General features: G+C 40.1%; 2 protein-coding genes across 7 annotated transcripts in view; one reads left to right on the top strand and one right to left on the bottom strand.

Moving 5' to 3' along the window:
- The first annotated feature begins 773 nt into the window (after positions 1 to 773).
- LOC6646723 (probable cytochrome P450 6t1) lies at positions 774 to 2478 on the top strand. The gene is made up of 2 exons (XM_002069365.4): positions 774 to 2098; positions 2170 to 2478. The coding sequence occupies exons 1-2, from the start codon at positions 791 to 793 to the stop codon at positions 2449 to 2451; spliced, it is 1590 nt and encodes a 529-aa protein (XP_002069401.2). The 5' UTR covers positions 774 to 790; the 3' UTR covers positions 2452 to 2478.
- Positions 2479 to 3989: 1511 nt separating this feature from the next.
- LOC6646722 (protein FAM102A) overlaps positions 3990 to 18316 on the bottom strand; it is a 35701-nt gene continuing 21374 nt past the window's right edge. The window contains exons 3-11 of one of the 6 annotated variants that reach the window (XM_023178194.2): positions 12111 to 12562; positions 11728 to 12039; positions 11430 to 11659; positions 11049 to 11362; positions 10907 to 10989; positions 7874 to 9181; positions 5412 to 6020; positions 4365 to 4570; positions 3990 to 4305 (exon numbers count right to left, since the gene is read on the bottom strand). In XM_023178194.2, the coding sequence (XP_023033962.1) occupies positions 4187 to 4305; positions 4365 to 4570; positions 5412 to 6020; positions 7874 to 9181; positions 10907 to 10989; positions 11049 to 11362; positions 11430 to 11659; positions 11728 to 12039; positions 12111 to 12286 (3357 nt within the window). In that variant the 5' untranslated portion in view covers positions 12287 to 12562 and the 3' untranslated portion in view covers positions 3990 to 4186. The remainder of the gene's footprint in view (positions 4306 to 4364; positions 4571 to 5411; positions 6021 to 7873; positions 9182 to 10906; positions 10990 to 11048; positions 11363 to 11429; positions 11660 to 11727; positions 12040 to 12110; positions 12563 to 18316) is intronic. The other 5 variants (XM_023178188.2, XM_023178190.2, XM_023178191.2 and 2 more) reach the window with 5 other exon arrangements.

Below are 18316 nucleotides of genomic sequence, written 5' to 3'. Positions count from 1 at the left end.
GACTTATTCAACCAATAATTAATACCGGCTTTGTGTTTAAAATAAAACCAATATATTGTGACTGCTGCTTTAACCGTCGTCAGATGGCCAGGATAATCAGGCCTAGGCCAAGTTTTCTATTACTCATTCTTTACCTAAAGGCGTCAAAGTGATAAAGATGTTATCCAAAAATTCAAATTTTCAAATTTGTTTGACGGATATACAGACGGATTGAATGCTAATAATGGACGGTAGACCTTACGGTGTTATCAGATTACACCAGATCTGTCTTGGTGTAGTTGCTTGTATATCTGATCAAGTCATGATGGAAATATTCACACTCAAAATGAGCGTAAGACTGTAATAAGAAAAGGGATAACTTCATCAACCCTGTAAAGTATATATATTTTTAGGCAAATGAAAAACGAGGATCCGGGTTCGAATCCCAGGCTACTGCATGGATGTAGTTTTCGTCTACGCCGAAGGCCTTAGTTGTCAGTGCTTGTAAAACATAGTTAGATTGATAGTTAGCAACTATATCCTATACTTATAATAATAATATTGGTGTTAGAGAACAAGTATACTAGTTCAGGTTGTAGGGTATTGCAGCAGCGTAGGTTGTAAATATTTCTTTGGTCAAGTGGCTGCGGGTAACTGCATGGACAGTCTGATTAAGCGATGATGCAGTTGAACATAAAAGGGGAGTAGCACTGTTGGAGGGGTAAAGCTTTCGCTTTATCAATGCAAAAAGCTGCAACGTCCATGAACTTTTTTCAGTCGGCTCTTGACTGTCATCGTTTTCACTGTTAAAATGATAATCGTGTTGCTTCTACTTCTTCTGATCGCCATTTTTGGTTTGTTGATTCTTTGCTTTCTGGCCATCAGTGGAAGTGGCTTCTTCCTTTTATTACTCGTTTGGTTGTGGCATAGACGCCACTTCGGCTACTGGAAGCGGCTGGGAGTTCCCTATATTCCAGTCACGCCCTTTTTGGGGAATGTATGGCGCTTGTTGAGAGGTGCCTGCTGCTTTGGGGACCAATTTAAGGAACTTTACGGGAGTAGGGCAGCACGTGGACATGCCTATGTGGGAATGCATGTGCTTCATAATCATGCAATATTACTTCGTGAGCCGGCGCTCATAAAGCGAATTTTGGTCGAGGACTTTGCCCTCTTCTCCAGCCGCTTTGAGACGACTGATCCCATTGGGGACACAATGGGAGCACAAAATTTGTTCTTTGCCAAACACGAGACATGGCGGGAAACCCATAAGATCTTTGCCCCGTTTTTCTCGGTCAGCAAAGTGCGCCAGATGTATGGATTATTAAGTCAAATTGGAATTACGCTTGAAACGTATATGGAAACTCAAATGGGTGGCGATACTAGCATGGAACTGGAAGTCAAACAAATGTGTGCTCTCTTTACCACAGACATCATTGCCTCCTTGGCTTTTGGAATTGAGGCGCACAGTCTGAAGCAACCGCAAGCCGAGTTTCGTCGCATGTGCATTGAGGTCAACGATCCGCGACCCAAGCGATTGATTCATCTGTTCACCATGTTCTTTTTCCCGCGCTTTTCCCGTACTCTGCGCACCCATTTGTATTCGGATGAATACGAGCGGTTTATGCGTCGCTCAATGGAGTTTGTGCTCGCCCAGCGAGAGGCAAGTGGGGAGCTTCGACACGATTTGATTGACATCTTTCTGCAGCTGAAACGCACTCATCCGCCGGAGAGCATTGTCCATCGCTCGGACTTTTTCGTGGCCCAGGCGGCGTTCCTTCTATTGGCTGGCTTTGATACATCCTCCTCCAGCATCACCTTTGCGTTGTACGAGCTATCAAAGCATCCAAGCATTCAGCAACGACTAAGAGACGAACTAAAAAGGGCGTTACATAACAGTCAAGCGAGTCGAATAACATACGACTGCATCAGTGGATTGCCATATTTACGACAAGTGGTGGATGAAGTACTGCGTTTGTACCCTCCCACTGCTTTTCTGGATCGCTGTTGCAATGCTGAATCTGGCTACGATCTGTCTTCCTGGCAATGTGGAGCACCTTTGAGCCTGCCAATTGGTACACCTGTGTACATATCTGTATTAGGTCTACATCGTGATGCCCAGGTACTCTTGATTCCGTATTCCATGAGACACATTGCTTGACACTTTCATCATATGTTCTTTCTTTGACATAGTATTGGCCCAATCCCGATGTTTTTGATCCTGAACGTTTCTCCCCAGAACAACGGGAACAGCACACACCCATGACCTATTTACCCTTTGGTGCTGGACCCAGAGGTTGCATTGGGACCTTGTTGGGTCTATTGGAAATAAAAGTTGGACTCTTTCACATATTGAAAAACTATCGGGTGGAGGAATGCACGAGGACACTGCCGGAAATGAAATTCGATCCCAAATCATTCGTTCTGACAGCTGCCGGGGGCACATACCTTCGTTTTGTTAAGGATCATCTTTGAAAAATAAAGCGAATTGGTGACTTTGAATTGAATTTGTTATGTGGACTGAAACCAATGAAAAAGTTTTGATTCACAAGTTTGTAATTTATATTTTATTCGTAATTATTTTTCACAAATCATTTATTTTCAACATTCAATTGTTCAGCTCAAAAATGTGCACAAAAACTTGCCTGTCAGCTGCAATAAATGCTGTTGGGCGCTTTGTTCCATCTAAGAATTACCTTTACTTTATTCGGTTTATGATGTCAGTTGAATATAAGCTGATAACAGTTTTCAAAGACTGTAATCGCAGTAACTATCGCAAGTGTTAATCGACTTACAAGCTTTTTCGCCCAACAACGCTTTTGCGACTCAAATTGACTGACAATTGTAAATCGTTCACATATATATGAATATGTATATGATTAGTATTTTGTATGTTTGTGGTTTTTCATATACAATTTTCTAAAGCTATCCTTGAAACATTTTTGCTTTATTCTCTGTTTCACTTTCACTTTTTACAAATTATCGAAAAATAACTAAACCAATTATACACACATATTATTAACATAAACTATAGCTAAGAACTAATTGCATTTCTTTGCTTGATTTTAGTATCTGTTGCTATCATACAAAAAATAAACAAGCCACTTATTTGTTTATACATAGATCTTCCACTCAAATATAATGGTAATGAGTTTTGCTGAATGAATAGCTATAGACTATACACAAAAATTCTTTGCGGCATGTGGTAAATGAGAACATGAGAACAATTTCAAATGCTAACTACCAGACGAAAAGAAATAAAAATACAAATTGGTAGTAATTGTTAAATTAACTCAATTCACTTCAAAACGCAAAATTACTTTACGATGTGCGGTAATTAATATCGAATGCGAATCGATTTAGCCTAGCCAATTTTTTTAATTGGATGTATCTACTATACTTAGGCAGGTATATTTTGATGATATTGAGAACTTGCTTAATTGAAATGTGTTAGAAGCAATGTTTGTGACATTCATTGTAATCAGAGCTAGCAAAATTTGCAAATGGTTTTTTTTTTTGGTTTTTTTTCGGAATATCTATTGGAAGCCGTAAATCAGAATGCACATCGACATTATTCTCACAAGGATACACTTTACAATTGCTTAACTGGACTACGTGGCAAACATTCAAGTGTTTTATTCCTTTTTGAAGTTTCTGTTTCTGGTTTCCCGACATGGATTGTGTTAATTTAATAGCATAGACAAATGTGTGGGAGAACCGTTTCAATTTGTAAAAGAAGAACGTTTGGTATAGTATATAAAAAAAGGAAGCTTAACCAGCCAGTTTCCGGTTAATCCCACACAATTCGCTCACAACTGCATTTTGCATTGTTAATACATACAATATTACATTGGTATTGCGCAAATATATGTACCTAATTAGTTAAACATACATACGACGGTTTTACATTTATAATAGTGTAGTGTTCTGACATGCCATTCATTTACTTATATATATGATGTATATGTATATACATACATAATTATGTATATACTATATAGCCTACATTTGTATATATGTATGTATGTATTTATGTATATATTGTTCTCACTTTTAGTTTGCAATTAAACACTGTTATAAATTAAATTATTTAGTTCCGTTACACTTTGCGCTAATGCCGCTCAAATTGTCGTCGTTAGTCTTCTAATACACATTTTACATTTTACAAAAACGGATGCGAGTCCAGACGCTCCAGCTCGATTGGGCACTATTATCTTCGATCTTGCATAACCACTTGCTTCAGAGCGCCCGCCCGCACACTGGACTTGACCTCGTGGCCACCCAAGGAGGCGGTTCCATCGCGCGCTATATACAGCTGCAGTCCGGAGGCTATAACAATCAGGAGAAATCAATTATTCAATTCGTTTTGCCATATTGCATCTACTCACTTTCTGCCGACTCCTCGAGCTGATCCAGTTTCGTGTCCTTCAAAATCTCATCGATCAGTGAATTGGGATTGACTCGCGTCTCTTCAACCCTGTCTGAGACGCGTGGTCCATCGTCGAGGGCTCCTTTCTTGCGCTTTTCCCCGCTGCTTTTCGTGCGATCTAGAGATCCTGTTTCACTTATGACTAACGAACCGGAACTGGGATTCCTGTGGCAGTAAAAGCAAGCAAAGAAATTAGAGTCTTGGTCACAATGTATCACTTTTCGTTAAAGGCATTTAAAACTAGGCGTATACAGGTTGCGCATTATGTGTGATACTCTATTGATATAGCGTGTGGGACATTTGTATGTATTCGCCGTGATTTGCTATCTCCTAGCGTAACAACACAAAAACAACAACATCAACAACAAATGCTGGATGACGCGTGCAGGACAACACACAAGAAAATGAAAAACAAAAAGGAAATGGAAGGGCAAAAACTTTTGATCGCTCATGCCATGCAAGTCACCGATCGTACAATCGATTGCGAGACGGATGGAGGACAAAACACTGCTAGAAATGAACAAAAATCTTAGGAAAGAGATAGTCTATTAGAAAATATAATTGCGTATATTTACTTAGAAACATAATCCAAGGAGAACTTTTCAAAGAAAAAAATACAAAAACTTAAACTCATATATAGCATTAGGTCAATTAGGTAAATACATAGTTAATTGATTAAAAATGATCGCGAGATGCAACTTGGTTTGTCCCTTTGGGGATTTACTCTACAATTGTAACAATAAATCGATCGAGGTGTGACCCAAAAGTAAAATGAATGCAATGAAATGATATTCAAAGTTTATGTACAAATGATTTGGTGGTGCAACACCACCTCAACACTAATTCATGGAACCGAATATAGAATATAGGTATGTATATCTTCTAAAACGGAAGGCACTTAAGGAGTGACAAAGAATAAATCCATTTAGCAGTAGGACACCAACTAAAAAATAACCATTAATACAAGCAAAAGGATTTCTAATAGGGAAACGTGAATTGAACCCACATCATGGTGATGCTAGGGCGCCGTATGATCTGCGTAGTGGCCAGTGGTGACAACGTTGCCCCCGATATCGACATCGTGGTTGCCGAGGTCAGAGCCGAGGCCTCTGCTGCCGCAGCCGAGGTAGAGAGCAGCAGCGAGGCAGCCGACGGATTTGAGCGTATACTACAGGCGTCTGTCGGACTGGCGGCCAAGGAACTAAGGGCATCTCCGGACATTACATTGCCCAACCGAGGGCTGTTGCCATGGCCATTGGGGGAACCGACTGTCATCACCTGCTGCTGCTGCTGCTGAGATGGATACACACCGGCTGGCCCATCTGCGGTATCGTGGCCCCCGCTAGCGGAATTGCACTGGAAGGTAATCACAGCTCCGCTGCTGCTACTGTTGCTCCCGTTTGAGGAGGAAGCCGAATGATTGGAGTGTATGCTGGCCAAAGTGCCGCATGGAGACGAATTCGAGACTAGCACATAGGAAGTTCCGGTTGTGGCCAGGGTCGAGCCTGCGTTTCCGACTCCTGGCTGCGACCTGCTACTGCTATTGCAGACACTGTTGCTTCCCTGGTTGCTGCCACTGGCATCGAAAAGGCGCCGGGGAACACCACTTAAACTTCTTTAATACATAGATTTGGTGTTTAAAGACACACAAGGACACAGCGGGGCATATTTGTATTTTGTTTGTTGTTGAGGAAGATAATAAGAAACGAAAACATTTGCAAAATATTTACAACATTAAATAGTCAAAGTACTTTTCCCGAAAAGATGTATAAAGATAGATAAACATATTGACTGAAATAAACCAAAAATGTTGACTAGCAGTTGATTTCAATCTATGCGTTGTATATATGATAAGGGGGAATCGTTCATATATTCATATACGTATCTCTTTGAATATTGTTTCTGTTTTTTGTGTTGGGTGTTTGTGTAAAGTTCATTTGGTGGATTGGTACAACAAAAAAATTAAAATTTTAACGTAACACAAGTAAAATTAAACGTGTCAAGATGAACAGAAAATCCCCTTGAAGAACTCCCCAAAATTTTGGACAAGTATACAGCAAACATCGGGTTTGATATAGAAATACTATAAATCCCGAGAGTCACATTTGATGGTAATCAAATCTCCGTGATTTGTATTTGGCTCCACCGCAATCTATATATAAATATGTATTGCCTTTCAGATGCTCATTGAAATAACCCTGACCTCTCACTCTCGCTCGCTCACTCGCTTGTTGGCTCTCTCTTTCTCTCTATCTGTGGAATTCCCACCCATTATTCTCAGTGGGGGGGCAGAAGCCCACACAGTTCTCTACCGTGTGAGGGGGGACAGGCAACAACAATTTGATGGCAAATCACTTACTCGAGCATTTGAATTCGCTCAATAACAATTTATTTATCCTCTGTTCACTCCTCTTCTGTGCCGTCTAGTCCACTTTGCTTTTTACTCTGCTCTGCTTTCTCTCTTTGTCTCAATTTTTCTCTACTTGTGCGACCTTGTATGCAAATTTGTATCACAGACTTGACTCAAATTAAAATTGAAATTGCTCTATGAAATTAGACGAAAATGTGCGAGAGGGGCCAAAGGGCAAAGAGAAATTCATAAAATTTTCAGAACATAGAAGACCAAGAGCTAAATTGAAGTGGCAAAGGGGCCAGCAAATTTCTGGTCATATCCTTGCCCCAGTTTCTGGCTGCATGTGATGACCTCAAAGCTTCCTTTCAACGTGTATGTATCCATCTTGAGTGGACATCTCCGTATAGGTAAGGGTAACTGGTTTCTACATCGTTTGATTGTTTTATGTGCAGTCAAAAGGAGCCAAGAAACGAAGCCCAGTAGACTCATAAAAAATTAAATGGGCGAGCACAGTGAAAGGCCGGGTTTAAAGGCTCTCTAAGTGTGTAACTGCCTGTTGAAATGCAGTAAAAGCAATCCCGTATTAAAGATTGGACGGTGAGATCTACCGAATGTGGTGTAATTAGCGAGTGTAATCCATATGTTAGGGTTATCCCAAAATAAGTTAAGAATAAAGTTACAAGATAGCTTAAGATTAGCCCTCTAGACATAGCCTAGTCTTAGCTTAAAAGCAATACGGCATAGCATTGGGCCAGGCCGTACCAAATATATGATTAGTATTAACTTGAACGAAACGAAAAAAAACAAAACAACAATAAAAAACCAAACAAAAACAAAACAAATGATAATGTTAAATAAAAACGAGAACGAAAACAAAAGAAGGGAACAAAGGCATGGGGAACAGGACCAAGACCAGGACGCGATATTGATGACTTGAGATAAGCTTTATGCTACGTATTGCATAACAAAACACGGACTAACGAAGTCTAACGAGTAACGAGTAACGTTTAACGAATAACACTCGCTAGTTGAGAACTGAACTAGTTTAACTGATCGTTTTTTAAGTTTTTTTTTTTTTTTAATTGTTTAGATGAAAATGAAAAAGCGCGACGCACCTCATTAGCTCGTAGGCAGCATTCGTGGAATGTGGCCGGACTACAAAAGCCTCTTGGGTAGCCTGAAGCGGTGTGGAGGCAGTGTTGTGCAACATACTACGCCGATAGGCTCGCTCGAAGGGGGTTCGCGACATAAATGCCACCGAGTTGGAAAAGGAATCCACAGCTGGCGAATCGACTACATCGTAGGTGAGCAAACGGTTCACATAACTAGATCCCAGAGCGGGTTTCTCCGCCGACTGTATCAGTCGGGGAAAGCTGGGTCTCCTTTCGCTTGTGGGCGTGAGGAACGGATCGGCTTCGATTCGTTCGCTAACCACATCGGGGATCGTGCCCATGGAACGCATCTTTTGAATGGGATAGTGTGGTGTCGTCGTCGTCGTCTGTGGACTGTCATTCCCATCTTGTCCTATGAACTTGGCATTGCCCACCTTTCCCTGATGGTGGTGATGATGACTTTGGTGACTCTGCTGGTGCTTCACAAATAATTTACCAGAGGAGCCATTTGATGCCGTCGAATTTTTGCGTAGGCCGTAGCTCAAATGGTGATGCTGCTGGAAACGCAAACGTTCCTCCAGGGATTGCTCGCGTATGCGCTGAAACTCCTCGCGCACTGCCTGCTCGGAATAGTCGTCGAAGCAGAGATTGTTAAGGGATTTCATTTTGGGTATTTGAGCGTGTTCCGCCAATTGTTTGAGGCGACGTGGCGAATTGCGATCTAGTTCCATGGATGCCTTGTGAAATTCCATCTCCAATATGGACAGATTCTCCATGGATTTTATTTTGGCCACCCGGGGCGTGTGATAGTTTTCTTCGAGTCCTGAATCGTTGTCAGCCGAGTCCTCGTTCAGGTACTCATCGGCTTCACTTGTCTCTCCACTATCGTAATACTGTGACGCGGCATGCGATGGGGATCCGGCACTGCGATATGTCGAGCAGGGCGTCAATCCACCAGATTGGGGATGGGCTAGCAATTGTGGCATAGGCATCTCTGCCAGCGGTGTGCGGAAGTCCTCGAAATTCACCTGCTCGCTGCCAACACTCATTGTGGCATTTGGAGTCTGATAGAGCATCTCTTCGCTCACATACTCAATGGTAGTGGTCAGACTCAGATTTGTTTGCGTATGATGTTGGTGGTGGTGATGGCTGCTGGCTGTGCCCATTATGAGAGGTGGGTCCTTGTCATGCTCGTGCTCTTGCTCCTGCTGCTGCTGCTGACGATGACGCATACTTGGTATGCTCAATTTCATGGCATTAATTGCTCTCTGATTGAGTCTATTAAGTAGAGAAACGGATTTTCTAAATCGACTATAGTTTGTGGTGTTTTTGATTTCGTCAACGTTCGTTTGAAATAATTCGAAGGTTATGTTAGTTGGCCGTTTACCCGATGTTATATACAAATAAAATTGTTAGAAAGAAAGTTAAACAGAATAGTGTTAAATTAGACAAACCATATTTAAAACAAATATAATTAAATTAAAAAAACTACCATAACGCCGGAAAATAATCCCAATGTCAAATGTTCAATGTCTTAAAGTAACCTCTAAACCAAATGCAAAAGTTAATAAATAAACGTATAATAAACATTAGTAGTACATACAATTTTAAGGTTAAGTTTAGAATCCCAACTCTCCTGAATGAAGTGAATGAGTTAAAGGTCAAAAGGCACCATATAGATTGACCTCAACAAAGAAAGAAGGCAAAAAAAAACTTAGCAACCCCACATGACGCCAGCCAACCAGTTGATGAAGTCATCAGCGTCAAAAACATTGCTTTGCCTCAACAATTTTCATATTGTGCATTCACAGCTCACACCCCGCTCCATCCGTCCTACTGAATTGGTCCTCCCATAACTCATCACACAGACGGCACGAGATTTTGAACTGCAGCCAACAAGCCAAAACGCTGCCCACCCCACATCCCACACCCCACATTCCACATCCGACATTGCAAGGGCAGCGGTAGGGAAACCGGAGCCAGCCAGCCAGTTGGCCAGCGGGTCTGCCACAAAACAACAACTGCACGGAAACGTGTCCGAATGTGTACATGTAAATGTACGTGAGTTAGCTGACAGTAGTGTATATCCGTCCGTTTGTCATCATTTGACCTTAAACTTTGCAATGAAAATTTGGTTGCCTCTTTTTGCAGCATCCCTTCGCCCCGTTGTTGGTGTTGTTCGAAAACTACATTTGCATAACATAATGAAATGCATGTTTTGAATATGTAAGTCAGATGCATTTTATGGCAAGTGCAACTAGACAGTTTTTAGATGAAACACGGGAATAAATCTAAAAAAGCTCGGGCAATTTCCCTTTCTATGAAGTTAAGATACTTAATAATTAAAATAAAATATTTCAAAAAAAGGGTTTAAAAATCTACAAAAAGCATTGAGCCATTGATACAAAGGACCTTGCTGGCCACAGAATGGATCTCAACTTCAACAGTTTGAACGCCGCCTGAGAAGGTAAATATCTCAGAGTATAACTAAAATTAACTTATTTATCATAAGATCAACAGAAGAATGTAATTTATATAAATTATAAAACTAAAACTAATCAAATATCGATATTCAAGTAAATGAAAAGGTTTTTTTCGTGATTGTGTGAGTGTTTTGTGTGTGTCTGTTTGTGTGTTGGTGAAAGAAATCGAGTAATCGTGTTGTTATGTAGGAAAGTAAATAATATACTAGATTTTAGTAAACATTGAGCGAGCTTCTTTGTTTGGTTAGATTTGAGTGGATGTTTGTGTTCATTGTTTATGATTTTTTTTTTTTCTTTTTTGTTAGGAAACATTTTGTTTAGATACGTTTTCAGATTTATAAGATATTTAGGAACTTTAGCATATATAGCGCATATTATTTAATTAGAGCATATATGTATATATAATCAACAAAAGAGTGAAATATTTGATACTTCGCATATTCGAATTGTTGGCAAAAACAAAAAAAAAGTAGAAATAATTAGATAGGCCTAGTCGATTTTTTTTACAGAATGAATCTAAAAGCTATAAAGCTGCAAAAGGTGTGACACTTACCTAGCATGCCCCGAGTCCCCCTCGGAACTTTGCCTCGAATGTTGACTGTGCGAAAAACTACTGTAACCCGAACCCTTTGACATCTGTATGAATAGAACAATTGAAGATTATTGCATTCATTTAGTTCTAGTGAACCACTCACTTGACTAGTATTACTGGAATTCCTGGAATGACCCATTTCCATTAAGGTGGCTGTGTTAATATTGCTGCTGCCCCCACCGCCACCGCCACTGCCACTGCCACCAACTGTCATTCCCGTGGTACCATAATTATTGCTACCAATGATGCCCAATCCCGGTGGGGCTTGTGCCTGGGACAGTGGCGTTGTAGCATTCGAATAGGAAGAGGCGGCATGCTGCTGTAGATTATCCGTAGTCAGGGTGACTGCCGACTCTGAAGACTCCGAGAGGCCAGAATCTGTCACAATCGCCGAAATCAGAGCCTGTGCATCCAGTTCTGTGGACAAGGCAGACGACGCATTGAGATTACAATGTATTTCCCTCAAAAAAGTCAATTGACATACCCTCTTCCCTTACGGCAGATACTGGTCTTGTGCCAGGCACCGATTGTAAACTGGATACGCCACCCAATGTGGCTCCACTTCCGCCCAGGGGGATGGCTGTACCTCCACTGCCGCTACCTATGCTGGGCATTGCCGTTGCCGTTGGCGTCTGTAGACCAACTCCAGTGGCGGCATTGGCCAAATCGTCTGTGGATGGTTTGTTCTGTTTGCTCTTCAAGTTGGGTGTGGGACTGTAACGGAGAAGAAGGGATGCCATAAGGTTGCAGGACTGACTTGTTATCTGTTTTGTGGTACTTACGCCTTGAAGAGTATATCACCGCTCAGCATGTGCATTTTAATGCTTACTCTCAGCATGGAATTGTCCAGGCGATGGCGCGAATCGTAGCCCTCGAGTAGAAAGCGACGTGAGGTGAGGCCAGCGCCGGCGAATTCGGCAAGATTTAGATCAATAAAACCTAGTTTGTAATAGCTGCGTCCGCCCTTCATCTCTTTGCGTATGGATATGCGCAAATGACAGGGATCAAGGACGCCAGTCGAAGCATTTGCACTCATTTTGCAGGGGAACTCGAAGCTGCGATTCCATTCAACCCGATGGTTGCGCACCTCTTCCCTAAAATGGCATGGAAGGAGTTAAAGAGTTGCATTGGACAAGGACGTACGATAAACGGACAAAAAACCTACCGACTGCTGTACTCCTGAAAGGAACCCCCATCCAGTAGACGTATTTTGGCGAAAAGGACCTCATTAACCAGGGCCACTTCGACCAAATCCTGCAGCTGCACTTCCACGTTGAACTTGTACTTCTTCTTTTTCATCATAAAGGCCATGCCAGGGGCGCTAGGCCCAAGAAGTGTCATAAAATTCTGTCTAACAATCCGTGGCTATTTTCCGCTGCCACTAACGGGGAAGGTGAAATTGGTCTGCAATATCCTATAAGCGACTCGGGGCGACCACTCGATGTCTGTCTGCTTCGACGTTTTTGTTAAAAACTTTTACTTTTACTTTTTCTCCTTTTATGTAGAGTAACCTTTGCTTTAGTTTTCCTTTTTGTGTTGTTTTTATTTAATTTTGGACGTCGTCTGCTGTTATTTTAGTGCCATCTTTGTGGGTTGGCGGTGGTGCCACGCCTTAAACTGTCAACCAGAACGAAACGAAAACAATGAAATTAGATTCGGAACAAAATGAAAAGTGTAAGCTTCAAATAAAATATACGTTTATTTTCGTTGTATGTATATTTTGTTGTAGTTTTTCTTTGTTTTTTTTTTTTTTGTGTACAATATTGTAGTTGTTTTTGTGTTTTTTATTCTTTGTGTATTTTGAGTAGAAACTCCGTAATAGAGAGTAAATTGTCAGAATCAGAAACCAATCAATGAGTCAAAGCCAAAGAAGGAAAGAGAAACCGGCTTAGATATTAACATTGAATAGGTTAGTTAATTTCATTAAACATTTAACCATTTGCACAATTTCCCTTTTTGACGATTGTCAAATGAAACTCAAATGATATATGAACATATGTTGAATTGATAAATTTCTTTTAGTATACTATACATAAATTTTCCGAGAAAAAACCGACGTAAACTGAAAAAACCCAAACTAATAATATTAGTCATCAATCTAAAAAAAAAAAAATAATAAAAGAAAGAATGAAAAATTATTCGCAAAGTTGAGATGAACGGAAAACAAACAAAAAGACAAATACAAACAAAGAAGAAAAACAACAAAAATTGAGATTGTGTGTGGTCTGTTTTTCTTTTTTTTTTCCTACTGATGGCAAACAAAATAGCAGCAACCAAAATGGCAAAGTATGACTAACGCAGCACAAATTTAACATAAACCTCCATTATCTGGAGTATTCTGTTTAAACTGGCTGATAAGTACATACTCACAACCTATTAATTGAGGCGATCCTCGTAGGGTGTCTCGGTGGGTGGGTGGAACTGGCAAAATCTTAGAAAGCTTCTAGTCAATTTACACGCAAGTAAAAATTAATTTACTTGTTTTGAAACTACTAATTTGTTGGCCAGTGTTTTGGCTTTAAGTAATTACGTTCAGCGGTGAAAAGATTGTCTGATATAGCCAAGTGACTAACGCCTGGAAAAACTCTGTTGTCATGCAGTCTTTCTGTTCCATTTCTGCGCGCCAAAAACAAAAATGGAAAATGACTAAATGAACTTGGATATATTTTTCATTTGTTAAAGTTACGATGGCTTTGTCTATTATACATACTACCTTAGTTTGAATCACTTGAATATGTCAAGAACATCGAGCACAATTATCTGCCAAGTGAATTGGTTTTCCCCTTATGCCATAATAGCCATGCCCCTTTTCAACCGAATTCGGTAGTCAAAGTAATCAGAATAGCAATCCATTAACCCAGTTACACCCGTAGGAGAAATCGCGGACCTGTTAAATCCAGTAAACGCACTTGACTTTTCGTTTTCGCCTTGGTTGTTTTTCTTTCTAGTTTGTTCAGGGTAGTTTCTACCCTCGTAACCGCACCCAAAAACAAAACACACCGCATGTTTAAAGTTAAACAACTGTCTAGAGGCGAAATGGTAATAACAACTACTGCCGAACTTGTTTTACCCTTGTAAAGGGGACTCTAAGTTTTTCTATTGCATAAGCGTGTTTTCTGGTCGACCGCATCACAATTACCCTCTCGCCCATAAAAATTCGTAGAGCAGAAGTTTTTCTTTAACCTTTTGTAATGATGACTATTTAATGAATGTCGGTTTGAGAACTTTATTCCTTCGATTCTACTAGGACTGCCGTTACTCTCTCTCTCTCTCGCTGAGTAGAGACTCAGCATGGCTAAGAGTTCGGCATTTCCTTCTCACTTGCAGTTTGCGAGTCGAAAATTGTCGCATTTACCTTTATTTTAAACATTAAATAAACAATAAACAACTGAAAACAATTCCTCCTTCATTTATCAACAATGACGTAGCAAATAAATTGTTGGCTATGCCAAAGATTTTATACCCTTGCAGTTGTCGATCTTTATTTCTTGCTATGTTATTATACTACAGAATTGCATAAAGATAAAAAACGATTAGTTGTCTCTTTCTACTTATTTAGGCTCTTCCTTGTATGCCCTTTGATTCGTAATATAGTGCTATACGTATGCACGTATCAGTAAATAGCTTTGAGCGTTTGTGCCTGTTTTCCCGTCGCAGTATCTGTTTATTTCAGAATATAATAGAAATGTATATCTAAGTACCAAATACAGTTAAGATACTTTAAAATATAGCAGTCCGATCTGCCCAATCTAAAAACTTAACCTGTCTATTGTTTCAATTGCCAAAGTCTCATACCAATAGCTTTAATACTGAGAGCATGAAATTGATTTCGAACTGATGAGCCCTCCGCAAGGGTATTAATATAAAAATAACATATAATATTGCTTAATTCAACTTGGGTGTGCACATTTCCCTCTCCTCCTCACCCATTTGCTTGGCCCCCTCTGATGAAGACACTTTGTGGCAACGCGAAAACTTGGCAATCAAATGGCGAAGGCAACGGTAACAATGACAACAACAGCCGGCGCCATCTGATGACAAGTGCTGTAAACAAACTGTAAAAATGCATCACAAGGGGAGTTCAGGGATGCAGCAATAGCACTGGGATTTCACTTCTCCATGAGCCACACGACGATTTCTTCGAAATTTTGATTGTTTAATCTTGGATCTTGATTATTATACCCTTGCAAAACGGGTATATTAATTTTGGTCAAAAGTGTGCAACGCATAGAAGGAAGCATCTCCGACCATATAAAGTATATATATTCTTGATCAGCATGACGAGACGAGTTCAAATAGCCATGTCCGTCCGTCCGTCCGTCCGTCCGTCCGTCTGGATCAACGCAAACTCCTCCTAGACCGTTAAAGCTACAGAGCTGAAATTTTGCATGTAGGCTTGTATATACTGCAGGCGTTGTATATCTCGGATTCAGCCGGATCGGAACACTATATCATATAGCTCCCATACAAATGGCAAAGTCGCGAACAGTGACTTTTCTTAATAACTTCGTTATTTTCTGAGCTATTGTCGTGCTATAGCTATAGAAACGACTACGCCAAATTTGATCAAGATCGGGTGACTATATCATATAGCTCCCATAGGAACGATCTTTCGAAAACAGTGACTTTTATCAATAACTTCGTTACTTTTGCCGCGATTGCTTTCAAATTAAACATTTGTTAGTTTAATATATCTGTTAACAACTGTGCCAAATTTGATAAGGATCGGGTAACTATATCATATAGCTCCCATAGGAACAATCGGTGGAAAACAGTGACTTTGATCAATATCTTCGTTATTTCCTATGTAGGCCGTTTTTTCGGAAACATTAGCCTTTTTAGCTTAAACGTTTTTCCACTTTGATGGCTATAGGTAAGGAAAGAGTTACCAAAAAAATTGCAAGGGCATACAAACTTTGACGCGGTCGAAGTTAGCCCCGGCCCTCTGGTTATTTTTTTTTATTTCACTCGGTTATATCCCATTTAAACGCCAAAACTAAACGAGGTTTAGTTCTTAACCCTTATAGACACTTTGCATGTAAAAATAACTTGATATACCTTAATTTAGACTTATAGATTTTAAACAGATCACTTGGTACATGGTATATCGAAGTCGGCGAGACGACTTACTTATTTCATTATTCTTGAGCCTATTTCAGGCCACAATGCATTCTAGAAGTAAATCTTCGAAATATTTGTTCAAAAGAGTAATCTTAGCAGGTTAAATACCGGTACGAATATCGGTTATACCGATACAACATTACTGCGAGTACATTGTTGAAGGCGGAATCCCAAGACACAACGACAGGAAAAGCCATACGAGTTAAGAATGTCATTCCCATACCAAGAGGATCCCAAAGATTCCACCTCCCGGCAACAAGTGCTTAGCTAAGCTCTTTTCCTCCCTTCTTCTTCCCTCACCCGCCCAGCCGGCTTATCCATTTATGTGTACACATATGAGTTAAGTATATTTCCGTTATTTTAAAAGCGCTGCAGCTGTTGCACACATGTCGCAATGAATTTCCATTTTCGTCTCCCTCTCGGCTCTCTCTACCCTTCTCAAAGGTATTATAAATTTGTCGCAATGTTTGTATTTTTCATAGAAACTGAAGGGTATACAAATGCTTAGGGCATTGATAATAGATGAATTCAAAGCTGAATGGAATTTCGAGTTGGCGATAAGTGAGACATTGCTTTTATTATCACTATTAAGTCCCAGAAAAGGGTATGGGAATGGGCCACATTAAGATGTCTCGTGCTTTCGCTAGGGTCCACTGTGAGACCAATGCAATAAACGATGACTCTCACATTTCTTCGACAGCTTAACCCTGCAGTGCCTCAGTCTCAGCATATTGAGTAGCAACAACAACGACTTGGCAAAGTTCAAACGAAAGGCCAGCCACCAACACGTGTCTTGATTGAAATACGGACGACTGCTTGAGTGATTTCTTCGTTTTGCCTGGGACATGAAGTACCTCAAGACACACACAAAAGAGATGCGAGATACGAGGCAAGTTGAGACATTGACCTTGACAGTCGAAGCTTTAATGAAAATGACTTTCCGACTTTGGAGGGCGCGGTTGAACAATCTATCGTTATTTGTTATTTGCTTAACTTTTTAGAGATTTTACATGCTTGTGACCTTTCTATGGCGTACCTTTGACCTGATTCAGAACGTCATCCCAGTTCGACTTCCTCCAGGCTTTTAATACATAACTCTAGTGCCCTCGAGAACCGTATCCTCGACAGGAGGATTCTTTTTATTATATTACGTTGTCACCATTGAGTGCTAGGGTCGTTCATTAGGACGACAACGATAAAATACCTGCACTCATTACGCACTCGTCAGTTCTTGTCGTTAAGCGTGTAAAGTTAATTTCTCCAACATCCAACCTGTTCCTGCTTCTACACAGAAGAGTGTTAATGAGGTTTTGTCTCCAGAGTAACATTGAACCAAGCTTTTTCGAAAGTGCGGGTAATTGTGTCAACCTACCCGCATTGGGCCACAAAAGAAGACGGGCTGCGTAGTTAGCCTGCAATATGCCCAAAATACAGCGCGAGGTAATGTGTTAGTGACGTCATTGAAGACACAAATTTATGACCGGCGGTTATAAATTTGAACTTGAAGCTTCAAATCTCGCGATTTCATAAAATATTTTCTAAATTTCAAAGTATTTGCAAAGTATTTTCAGTATATTTTCAACAGTTGAACAGTATGACATACTTGTTATACCATGCACCCATGGTATTGCATAGTATATTAAAGTCGCCTAATGTATGTGACAAAATCGCTGCTTATAACTTGATTTCTTTCAGACTGTTTTTTGGACAAATGGTTTTTTGAACGACAGGCGGAACTTAATCAGCGGTCACTATAAAAAATTACATACCAAATTTTATAGCTGTAGCTCTAATACTTCCCGAGATCTAAAGGTTCATACAGATAAATATATCCAGACCTCTTAAGACGTTGATATATTTAATCTACATGTATCTACATTTAAAACGCCCAAGGGTCTGCAGTAAAAAGCGGAAACACTAAGGTATAGGACCAAAAAATAACTTGGCAATGCATAATGTAACATATTGACAACAACCTTATGACAATGCTTCACACTTCCGACAAAAATTATTATTATGATATATAAGGAGTTGACTAACACTAGCAACGCCTCATTCAGCATATTGGAAATGAAAGGAAACTGTGTGCTAATTTTAATGATTCGTCTATGAGGCTTATTAATCGTATCCAAAACCAATTATTCTTTACACATTTCTACACTGATTTATTAATAAAAATTGTGTATTTTATGTGTTGTCACCAAGAAGGCCAAAGCTCGACTAACACTCACTTATCAAAAAAAAAAAGTA

Source organism: Drosophila willistoni, assembly GCF_018902025.1.
Source record: "Drosophila willistoni isolate 14030-0811.24 chromosome 2R unlocalized genomic scaffold, UCI_dwil_1.1 Seg167, whole genome shotgun sequence".
In the NCBI taxonomy this organism is placed as follows: Eukaryota; Metazoa; Arthropoda; class Insecta; order Diptera; family Drosophilidae; genus Drosophila; species Drosophila willistoni.
Note: the sequence above shows the minus strand (reverse complement) of the source record. Positions and strands in the feature narration are given on the sequence as shown.